Here is a 12002-nt window from a genome sequence, read left to right on the forward strand (position 1 = left end):
CTGAAGTACAAGTGAAACAAAAAAAAATCTGAATATGGTGCAAAAGTTCATTTATTTCAGTAATTCCACTTAAAATGTGAAACTAATCCATGAGCTAGACTCATTCCATGCAAAACCACATATTTCAAGCCTTTATTTGTTATAATTGTGATTATTATGTTTACAGCTAAAAAAAACACGTTCAAAATCTCAGATAATTAGAAAATTGTGAAAAAGGTTCAATATTCTAGACTCAAAGTGTCGCACTCTAATCAGCTAATGATTTATTAACACCTGCAGAGGGTTCCTGAGCCTTTAGATGGTCTCTCAGTCTAAGTTGAATTACTGACATTAAATAACTTTAGCAACATTTTCAAATTTTTCCAGTTTCACTTGAATGTCAAGCTAACTTAGACTATCCCATGGAGGATAAAATAAAAGCTTTAAAGCCGTGTTGGAAGTATTAATCATAACATGATGTTTCCAACAAGGAGTTTGAAAGGAAATGATGCAGTTTTGGCTTGCTTTTAGCCCCCCCTAGTGTCCGTTTTAATTCACTGTCAAACCAAACTGAAACTCTCCTCCTCGATGTGCATTTGTTAATCTAGCTGCTGAAATGTCTTCACAGCACCGGCATAGATTTACTATTGACATCGGTGGGGACTAATAAATCTGACCCCCCTTCTCCCCAATCTAACACACTTTGTTGCCTACTTCCTCAGCTGGGGCTCAGCGAACCGAACCGAGCTAAAGAAGCAGAGTGTTTTTATTGATTGTTTTTATTTTTGTAGTGCTATGTGGCTGGTATGATCATCGTTTGGTGTGCTAGCTGTGCTTTTGTGTGGAGAAATGTTCAGGTGTTCCACCTTGATGAATCAGTCCAAATAAAACTATAATAAAAACACCTGAAAACAATTCTTACCTCTAGTGTACCTCTGTATCTTTAGAGTAGTACATTTTAAAGTTTTGATGGTATGATGTAATTTCCTGTCATGTTTACATATATTACTACACATGACACAGATTTGTGTATTTTATTAATATTGAGAGGTACAATTTCAAACTGTCAGTGTTCATTTTGGTATTTTCCATTAATTATTGTTATAGAAACAATTATAAATAAAGTTTAATTGATCCAAAGTGTGAAATGTGATTTATTTTCCCCATTTCTTTTCAGTTTCAAGTAGGTTTAGTTAACATTTCCTTAACACAACTTCCTGCATCCGAAGAAAAATACATATCTTATAGTCGACTGAAATAAGACTAAAACTAAAACTAATTGGATGACTAAATTGTGACTAAAATGAAAAAGAATTTTAGTCAAGAGACTAAGACTAAAACTAAATTCCAGTTTCTTGTCAAAATGAACACTGCTTCTTGTGAGATACGTGGCTTTGTGAGACTTAGAAGCAACAGTCCAGAGAAGCTCAAGCTGCTCATCCTGCTCACAAAGGCGCAACGTGAACAAGGCTGTCAAATTTGTCTGCCCTGTATGTTTTTTCTAAAGACAATGTCTCTAATGGGAAGCTGGACGTCCGATCTATGTACACAAACTATCATTGTTCTCTGATCTGTGGATTCAGTGATTTTCTTCCCTAATTTCTGATGAATACGTTCCCGCTTCCACCACACTCAGCAGCCTAACATGAGTTTCCTTCACTGTCAAACACCATTATAACAAGATGATCAACTTGGTACTTATGATGTTATGTTTTTGCTTTCTTTCTGAATTTATCAACAATGTGACATATTTTTTCTTCTTTTACAATAAATGCAAACTGTTGTTGCATTCACTTCTGGTTTTGGATCACACACATACACTCACTGACCTCCTCCACAAGGTTTGGAGCACTGAGACCAGCTCTTCAGCGCCCACTCATAAGTGTCCAGTTCAGCAAGAAGCACATTGTTGTTGGTAATGAGTGGCAGCAGGTCCTCGTGTATTATGTACTTATATGTCAAACTAATTTTCACGTCTTCTTCCATCGGAGAGACCTGCATAACAGCAGAGAACGGTGATTAGGGTTGATAGAATTGTGGAATCATAGTAAAGATAATGTAGGCGAGGAGTCACTCACCAAAACTACAATGCCTTCATGTAAAGGACCTGCTGTTTTCAGCGTCTCCCTTGCTCCGTCGTTGGAGTACTCCCACTGTAAACCGTTTTCAATGAAGGTCTTGGATTCAGTGTTGTCGCTTTTTTCATTTAATATAAAATTCCCAGTGACCTGATTCTTCACAGCTGTTCGAAACAAGGAGATACCATTTAACTAATGGGTATCGCAGGAAAAGAAGGAACCATCTGTGTTTTTTAAACTAAAACAAGTAACAAAACTCACCAACTATATGAGGGGTGGTCTCATTCTCCTCGATGATTATGTGGCGAGCTCCCATGGGGATGTCAAACATTTTCAGCATTCCTTAGAAGAGAAAGTAGCACATCGTGGTTCAGACAGGAACTCTCTGTGCTTTTGAAGCAGCCAATTATTTATTTATTTTTCATTAAAATGGCCCGTTTGAGACAAGAAACTATGACACCCATTTCAGACAAATACCATTCATTTTGGGGGTTTTGGTGAGGGTCAGCTTGACTGTGCGACAGTGGGAGTTGTCCCCCTCACAAACTCCACATTTATCCTCTTCTTTGTAAGAGCCGACTTCCTTGTCACAGCCTACATGCTGCAGGGAAACAACAAAGACAGTCAGTCAAATCAGAGCTGACTGCGATTACATGCTGAGAAAATGATGACATGTGAGGCTCATACTGGATCTGGATAGTTTATCTCAGACATAACAGAGATAGAGCCAAAATACTGATGTCCTGCCAAGACTAAAGCCTCAACAGTAATAACCAAGGTGACTAATGCTGTTAGAAAGAAGCGCAGACATGAGTAATATTTCTGTCACGAGTTTCAGTTTGACATTGAATATCTGATTGAGTCTTACTAATGAGATTGTTTTGATCATCAAGTAGCCCTCAACTAAAGGTTAAAATATGTTAGTAAAATACCATCAGGAGATGTTTGGGATTAATATTCCTCATAAAATTCTACTACATGAAGATAATAAGCAGTGTAAAATGTGATAGCTAGTGCTTCTACATGTTTTAGGTCTTAATTAATTAACTAAAATTATAACCTTGGATTTTATGGTAAAAAAAATACATAAAATTACAATAAATCATAATATTTAAATCCCTTTTAAAAGAGGTAGTTCATTCATTTCAATACACTTTCAGTGGTCTCTAGTAGGAACGCATGCTGTGTAAGTCATCCTCGGGGGAAAAAACAGCTTCAGTGCAATTGTTTGAGGATGCAGAAGTCAGCTGGAGGACAAGGTAGTTTCAGATTAAAGGACTTGGAGGCTTATTTTCTGATATTTGGACATCTGATTGTGTAACAGCAAAGCAACTCTACTACTGACTCAGTTTGCTTTGCATCATTGATGGTTTTTTCCACAGATAACACAAGCCTGAAGGAGCTCTGCTGTGTGGTGGAGGTGCTAATGTTAACGGTTAGCTTCTACTAGTCAAGACGTTTTCTAATGTTTTATGGACCAACAACAGCCTTCCCCGTTGTGAGTCAAGATGGGTGAGTCCATGAATGTTAAGTGACAGTGTGACGTAGATCTGTCAAGCTGTCCTAATCCTAGAGTTTCACCGTCTATTTTCTATCAGAATCTAATGCGGGAACCAGGTGTAGGAGACTATTTTCATGTTTAGTCTGCATGTTAAACTCAGAGTGAGCGATCGTTTTCCAAAATAATAAGTAGAAAATAGTTTCTCAGTGAACAACTTCTGTAAAGCTCGATGTGTTACTTTGCTTGTATGTTTACAGCTCGCTGTAGAATGATGTTCCTGAAACGTGTCTCAGTGCACTGATTTAGCAAGAGGAAACGCTTTTCTGCATTTTTCCCTGAACATTTGAGTTAAAAGTAGGCAAATCAAGGCATGTTTTTACAAGATAATAACTAATTAGAAAAACTAATTATTGCTAAACTCATTGGTATTTGAAATCTTTTGCACACAAAAAAATATCCTAGATTTTGTACTGAAATAAGAAGCTTTTACAGATGGTGTGATTTAGATGTAATATTCAGAATGAATTCCTTGTTAGGTTGGAAAGTCAACTTTTAAAAAGACTCACCAGACACTCTCCTCGAGCGCACACACTGAAGGGGTCTGAATAGCTGCACCTTGTGCCATCGTGCATCACCTGGTTCATGAACACCACCTCTCCTGTTTCCTTCGACTTGCAGCTCAGCTCACATTTACGGGCCTCTGCAAACATCCATGAACACCATGAAATCCTAAAAAGCTTTCCATCTGGTCTTTGCTTGAAATATTTCTTCTGCTTTTGCTTTATTGCCACATTTAAATGTTTCAGATGTGAAAACACATTTCAGTTAAGATACAGATAACCTGAATTGATATTAAAAACAGTTATCAGATGATGGGTTCATTTATTAAGGGAAAATACCTGCCAAACCAACCTGGCTCTGTGTGAAAAACTAATCACCATCCGTATTAAATTATGAATTAACTGTGATAAATTACATTATTGGAAGGCTGAGTTCAGCTCTACCAGCCAAACTCATGAAACCCCTTCAACACAACATCTCTGACAACTTAACGTAGGCTAAAATATCTCAAAAAGCAACACTTCATGACCTGTTGCACAGAAATAAAGACCCTGAAACAGGCCTCCTGGTTAATGCTAAAGTCAGAGGTTATGATTCAACAATACAAAAAAAAAAAAAAAAAGAAGAAAGCGGGGACCAATGGAGAAGTTCCAAGGCCAAGATCTCACACAAAAACATGTCTAATATTTACCTAAATTATTTTGATTTTTGATTATTTTGAGAAAACATTCTGTGGAATGATGACATAAAAATGAGATCTTCTCAAAGGAATGTGTCCCTCTAGATCTGGTGTACTAATAGTCACACATGTGGTAGTGTGATGGTCTGGGGCTGTTTTGTATTGCTGTAATTAAAAGAAAACTAGGCAATTGTGGCTTGCTTTTAGCATCCCCTAGTGTTCATTTGTAGAACTGAAAGCAAAACTTATTTCTTCACTGTGCGTTTGTCTTTTAACACCTTAATCTAAAAGCTGAAATGTCTCTCAGCCTTCATTAGTGTCTACGTGCTGGAAGCAGACTGCAGCGCCAGGTATGTCAGCTAAAAATGTTCTAAGTCCCAACAGAGCGGATCAACTCTGAAGCTGCAAGTGGAATATTCTGGCCACAGGGGCGATAGGGGCCGGGTGGCCTTTCATTAACCTTGTAAAGGGTCATTTTAGCACATGCTGGCTCATGAAAATGATTTAAAATATGAAAAAGTTGCCTTTTATGGACTCATAGATGATTTTCTCCATCAAACAAATCCTAAAGTATGCTGTCCTTTGATTTGAAATGTGTGATTTAAGTTGTAAAACCCTCTAATGTAGATAAAATAAAACAAATAAATCTGTTCGAACCACAACTTGATTCCGTAAATATCATTTTTTCACATTTTGCATGGCATAAAACCTCCAAGTTCACCTCTGACGAGGAGAGGCAGCTGTAAATACCTTTTCACAGACTCACCATCCGGGTGCTCATGTGGCAGCCAGGAGTGCTTGACATTATTGTGGTACTTATTGCTCCTCTGGATGCACTGCTGAGCACGGAAGTCCTCATACGGACCAGCACACTCTTCTGTGTTGCACATCTGGTAGTTGAAAGCAGAACCAGGGCAGTCCCGGCCACCGTAGGCGGGCCTGACCAATGAGAGAAACACATTTTAAAACCTGCAATGATCCAAAATCTCATTATTGGAGAAAATCCACCTGATTATCTCTTATTCAACACACTGGAACAAAAGAAGTATGCAGTAAAATCCCAATGCTCAGGATGGAAAAAGACTTTTAGATGAGAACTATTCACATCTGTAAATGTGTGTCCAGCTTTCAGTGTGACACACCTTTGTTAGGTAACCACTCTTTGGCCTAAATCACTACATTTCTCCATTTTATAAAATATTCTCCAGTCGACATTGTCTGTTGATGTTGTGCACGTGCAACTGACATTTCCTCAAAGATTTCCATTTAATAAACAATCAGTGCCTAAAATTGAAGCACTTGTGATTTAGTTTAGAATTGTTTTAAAGAACCAAGCTGGTATTTTAGGCTTTTAGCTAAAGCATTTGAATTCACAATGTCTTATTCAAACAAAAGTCAGTTCTTCTATTTATACTTGTGACTGGCAGCGACATCGCAGGAAAGGCGCCGTGCGCCGTTTTCACAGCAGGTGTTTTTGTTTGTGTCGGTTGGCAAAACACCGCTTAAATAATAATAAGTATCCTTTTCCATTTAAGCACACCGGTCATTCATAAGAGTGTGACTGAGAGCCAACACAAGCTGTATCACTGAAACCGAAGCAACTAAATTGCATTGGCAATTGCATCATTGACAACCAGTTGTAAGGCTGTAACTGCTTTGCACCTTGATTTTTTTATTAGTGACAAAAACATTTGGTATTTTATGTATTTTTATTTGTTTCAATGCTGTTGCAGAAACTTTATAGCATTTATTCTGGCACTTTTCAACATCTTCTATTGTTAGTTACAATGATAACTTGAGCTGCTCTTAAAGAGCAAGTCACCCCCTACAAGAAACTTACTTCACTCCCTCTTCATGTTTAAAAAATGCAACAAATGATGTTTCCTAGCAGACCGAGAGGGCGGAGCCACTAACAAATACACACACACAGGCTCACAACGGCATTGTGACATCATAATGTACCAGTTTACATCATAGCATACCTCTTAGCCAATAGCGGTGGTAGATTTAAATTCAGCTGCAGAGTTTTTACCTGACAATGGCACAACACTGACAGTTTCAGGCAGAATATTTCAATTTTAACTAAGATGCACTAAAGTGCTAAACTATTGACTACACATGTCTGCAGCACGATTAGACACGCATTTATATAGTTTATCAGGAAAAAAAAGCTGATTTGGGGGTGACTTGCTCTTTAAATCTCTGGTTACTATTAAACTAGAGAATCAATTTCAAAGTGCATCTACTAGCTTATAAATCCCTCAATAACACGGAGCCAGAATACATTTTGTATCTCCTTATACACCCAGCAGGGCCCAGCAGGAAGCAGTCGGCTGGTAGAACCTCGGGTCAGAACCAAACAGGGTGAAGCTGCTTTTAGTTACCATGCTGCACACAGATGGAATCAGCTTCCTCGTGACCTCAAATGTGACCAAATGTGACCCAACTCTAGAAACTGTTCAATTAAAATCGAAAACCTTCATGTGTTCATCAGCCTTTGAATGAATGTTTCTTAAACCGCACCTTCTGTACTGTAACTGCTCACCCTAAATCTTTGTCTTTTTCTGATTCTTATATCTGAAATTAATTTGTGTATTTAGTTTGATCTAAATTTGTGTATTTTAATTGTGCTGTCACATTGATTTTAATGTTTGCGCTATTCTTGCTAATTGGAAACCACATTGAATGTGTTTATGAAATTTGCTATATAATTAAAGCTGCCTTGCTTCGACAATTGTTATGAGCTTTTTGTAACAGTGACAATATTTTATTTTTCTAAAAAAACAACAACAAATGATCAGGGTGTATAAAACAAACTATTTAATTTACTAAGATGGAAAACTAAAAACTGTTAAGAACACCTTTCATAGCAGATAGTTTTTGCCTAGTAAGTTTTAATTAAGGATATAAGCGTTTTGTAAGTAGTGAATGATAAAAAAAACATCCTAAAACACTTACCTGATTAAATTCTAGCAAATTTTACAGTATGTCATCATTTCAAAAAACAAAACTAAAAAAACGAACTTTTTTTTCATCCAGCAGACTCCATGGGATCAGATTCCCTACTTACGGAGGGTTGTTGCACTGTCGGCTGCGGGATCGAACTCCACCCCCGCATGTTCTGGAGCAAGACCCAAACTTGGACCAGGAGCCCCAGCTGCCATCGTGTCCCTGAGGCTCCTGACTGGACCTCCAGATGCAATGGCCCTTAAAGCACCACTGAAATTCAGACAAAAGGAAGGAAAATAAAGAACAAAAGAGAGGTAATATCCACTTTTTAAAGAAGATGAACAAAAGTAAGCTGCTTCCTACCTTCCCTGGTGCACACTCTGTCCCATCTACAGGAGGACCTTTTTTGGTTTTACAGAAATACTGGTTGTCAGGGTGGCTGCACCACAGCTGCTTGCACGGGTCGTAGGTTCGAAACTAAATGGGAAAATAAAAATAAACGTTTGAGTAAGAAACTAAGAATCCTCCAGTCAGAGTGATTTTCTATGACGTGCAGGACTTACAGCTGTGCACATTTTATAACCAACGCCAAAATCAAAGCGGCACTGTTCATCCATTGAATAATTTATCCCAGGAAGCTCGGGAAGCTTGGGCCATTTGTGCTCAAAGGGGTCGTCCAGTAGGCAATCATAAGAACTGCAGGAAGGTTGTGAATAACATCATCATCCGTAGTAGACAGCATGTCAGATCTGCAAAAACAGTTATGGAGCAAAGGGAGACTGATACACAGCCGTGCATACTGGATGTATCTGTTGAGCTCCTGCTTGCTGCAGCGTGACCAGTGGTAACGATGGAAAGCTGCCTGGACGAGCGGTGCCATGATGCTGCCCATACTGGTCTCATCGGCGCAACGATTCCCCTGGCCATCGTGTTCCATACCCAAACTAAATAAAAGAGACATAGATCAGCGTTGGAAGTCATTAGAAACACATTTGATGCACAAATAATGATGTAAAAATAATGATGCACAGCTCCGTGTGCACTTCTAGATTTCTATTACTTTGTCAAGGTTAAGGCTCACCAGACAAAACATGTTAGTATCTTATATAGGTCACATCTCAGCCACAAGATATCTGTCAGTGGTTTGCTAATCACATTGCCTCACGCAGGGAAAACAGCCAGAAAGACTAACCAACTACAACCAATCATCGGAAAACAAAACAAGAAGATTGTGAAAACACTAGGGACATTCAGCCACACACACACACACACACTCTAGCCCACACAGCAGAAACACACACTCACAAAGAAGATTGTGAATTACTAAAAAAATTACAAAATATATTCACAATCCCTCAAAAGTTAAGCAATAGTTTTTTTTTACCTGTGTGTGTGTGTGTGTGTGTGTGTGTGTGTGTGTGTGTGTGTGTGTGTGTGTGTGTGTGTGTGTGTGTGTGTGTGTGTGTACTTGTCTATACATCGAACTGAGGACAAATGACTAACTTTTCTCCCTTTATTTGAGGATATTGGTTGCAAAGTGAGGACATGTTGCCTGTTCCTCACTTTAATACAGTGTTACAGAGCTCTATGTGTTAGCTTTAGAGGTTTGGTGAGAATGAAGTTTTAGTTTAGGGTTAGGACTAGACTGGTTAAGTTTATAGTTCCATAGTTTTTCTGTTCTTATCTTGTATTCAGTGTAACAAAGTTACTGTTTTTACCTTGTTAAGCTAACAGGTTCTGCTTCTCACAGTTGCTTTCTTGAGAGCTTCACTGAGGTTGATGGTATCACTTCTGTTGCTGTTTATCCACTGGCAGTAGAGGAAAATGTCACCCTCTCCTGCCCGCACCTGCCTTGTTGATCACCACCTCTATGAATGATCCAGTGTGTGAACTCCTTCATCCCTATTCGTGGTCCACATCTCAATCGCCTCTTTAATCTCTCTTCTGTACTTTTGTTGTCCTGTTGTTATGTTTCGTGTGCTGTACCTGTTCATTCTCTTGTGCTGTGGTCTGTCATGGCTGATTCCTTTATTGTGTTATCTGCTTCTAGTATGGCTGCTCTCGTGTGTCTTCAGCTTGTTTCCTTTTCACATTCTTTTTTGTGTTCCAATATTCGTGTGTTTAGCTGGCATCCTGTTTCTCCCATGTATGTTTCCTTACAGAGTTTGCATGGTATTTCATATAAGATATTGTTCTTGTGTTATTGTGTCTTTTTGGTTTACTAGTCTTTTCCTGACCGTCATGTATGGTTTTGCAGCAGTGTGTACATTGTGTTTTTCCATTGCTGTTCTTATTTTTGCTGTTATTCCTGTGAAGTATGGGAGGGCTAACACTGGTTTTGGCTCAGTTTCCCCCAGTTTTTATGATTATTTGTTTTGATTCATGTCATTGAAGTAGTTTTTAGGTTTCCTTGTTTTATTGCCCATGTCGGGGATATGTAGGTTTTTAATGCATTTGTCTATATCCTGTCCTCTGTTATCATTTTAGCTCAGTGACAAAGTGTTCTAGTTACAGTCATTTTGTGTATGACTGGTGGTTCTGATATCCAAAGTAAATATTAATCAGGTTTCCTGTATATACTAGTTTTGAGTATGCTGTCTGTTTTTCTGGTGATTTTCATGACCATGAATGTGATGCTAACCTCCTTCTCTTCCTCATAGGTGAACTTTGTGTTGTTTGGTTCATCCATGTTGTTCAAATGATTTGTTAATGGTTCTGATTGTCTTTGTGTGACGTCGTGTGAGATTAATGATTAGCTTTCTTTGATGATGATCTTTTTGAGTTCCGTTGCTATCACTGTCTCCCCTTTTGGTTTAGTCCTGTGTCTCTGTTAATTGCTTCCACCTACCTCTCGTTTTCCAATCACCCAAACTCCCAGCCCTCTTGTATTTAAACCCCTTCAGTTCTGTGTCTCGTGTTGGATCATTGTTTCTATGTCCTGCGTGCTTCATATTAAAGGTATTGTAAAACGTTCCTACCTGTCTGCCTGTCTTCCTCACCTCATCTCCACTTCGCTCACCGGCACGTTAGTTACACACTGAGCTGTTCTTGCAGAGTGTTGGTCCGTGTTTCCTAAAAGCTGGCTCATCATTATATTATTATATCGCCAATGCCTTGTGCCATGTTGTATGTGGGTCAGCCTACACTGTTCACTATTGGTCTCAGGGGTGTATATTGTTTGTGTACTGTGGGGTTCTGTAAATCATTGGTATGATGTTTGCAGTTGGTATCCATTGATTGTATGTTTCGTCTGTTATTTTTACTAACATCAGTGAAACTTTGGCGAAGGCGACTGTAAGAAGCTGAAACTGTCAATAAGGTAAAGATGGAAACTTTACTACCCTATGTATGAGTTAAGAACAGCAAAATAATGTAACTAGAAAAGCAGCACAGAAAGAACATTACAAGGTGATTATGTTCATGGTCAGGGTTAGAGGTAGACCAAGTCACTAAAATGAATGGAAGTCAATGGCGGTCCTCACAACAACTCCAAGATGAGAAAGTGTGTGTGTGTGTGTGTGTGTGTGTGTGTGTGTGTGTGTGTGTGTGTGTGTGTGTGTGTGTGTGTGTGTGTGTGTGTGTGTTAGGGGTTGTATCAACTGGTCGACTAGTCGACGAGCTGACTTCACTGCTCTGTAGTGAATTTTTATGCCTGTCATAGACTAGTCGCTGTCACATAATAATGGCTGACAAGAGAGAGTCCTTGGGAAAGACAGCAGGTGACGAGTCCCTGAGCATTGGGAGGCGACGCGCTGTGCCAGAGCGTTGGTACTGACGTCCGCGGAAAAACGTACATTTGACCAAATTGTGACCTTTACCCTCTTGCAATTAAACATTCCCCTCACCCCCATCCTTTTTTTTGTGTGTGTGTCCTGTCTAGCTGTGAAGCAAACAGAACTGATGTCTGAATGCTGGTAACAAGCCTTACAGATTTACTCTCAGGTGGAGCATCAAAGCGTCTGCTTCTAATGTCACGCCTGATACTTAAAACTTTATTGTTATTGTTTTTGAATGCTTTTTAATTCTGACCAGACACGGAGACAGAGGTGAAAGAGAAAGGAAGAGACCAAAAATGGGGGGGGGGGGGGGGGGGGCTGTTCCACAAAGATAAACAATATTGAACAAGAATCTGCTTCTAGACCTGCAGAAAGAGAGACGACAAAAAAAAAGCAAAACAAAAAACAAAAAGAATGGGACACAACATCAATGCAACAAGATCAAGCTATCACTGCGTCAACTTGATGAAGAAATATAT

At 39.0% G+C, this 12002-nt stretch overlaps 1 protein-coding gene across 3 annotated transcripts in view; it reads right to left on the reverse strand.

The window, feature by feature from the left end:
- Positions 1–12002, reverse strand: part of LOC107387834 (A disintegrin and metalloproteinase with thrombospondin motifs 14) — a 69187-nt gene that overhangs the window by 9274 nt on the left and 47911 nt on the right. For all 3 annotated transcript variants that reach the window (XM_070545675.1, XM_015963043.3, XM_015963040.3), the window contains exons 8-17: positions 8548–8691; positions 8311–8443; positions 8111–8224; positions 7869–8017; positions 5565–5737; positions 4125–4258; positions 2535–2658; positions 2319–2399; positions 2058–2221; positions 1809–1974 (exon numbers count right to left, since the gene is read on the reverse strand). In XM_070545675.1, the coding sequence (XP_070401776.1) occupies positions 1809–1974; positions 2058–2221; positions 2319–2399; positions 2535–2658; positions 4125–4258; positions 5565–5737; positions 7869–8017; positions 8111–8224; positions 8311–8443; positions 8548–8691 (1382 nt within the window). The remainder of the gene's footprint in view (positions 1–1808; positions 1975–2057; positions 2222–2318; positions 2400–2534; positions 2659–4124; positions 4259–5564; positions 5738–7868; positions 8018–8110; positions 8225–8310; positions 8444–8547; positions 8692–12002) is intronic.

The sequence above is a fragment of the Nothobranchius furzeri genome, chromosome 16 (assembly GCF_043380555.1).
Source record: "Nothobranchius furzeri strain GRZ-AD chromosome 16, NfurGRZ-RIMD1, whole genome shotgun sequence".
Classification (NCBI taxonomy): domain Eukaryota; kingdom Metazoa; phylum Chordata; class Actinopteri; order Cyprinodontiformes; family Nothobranchiidae; genus Nothobranchius; species Nothobranchius furzeri.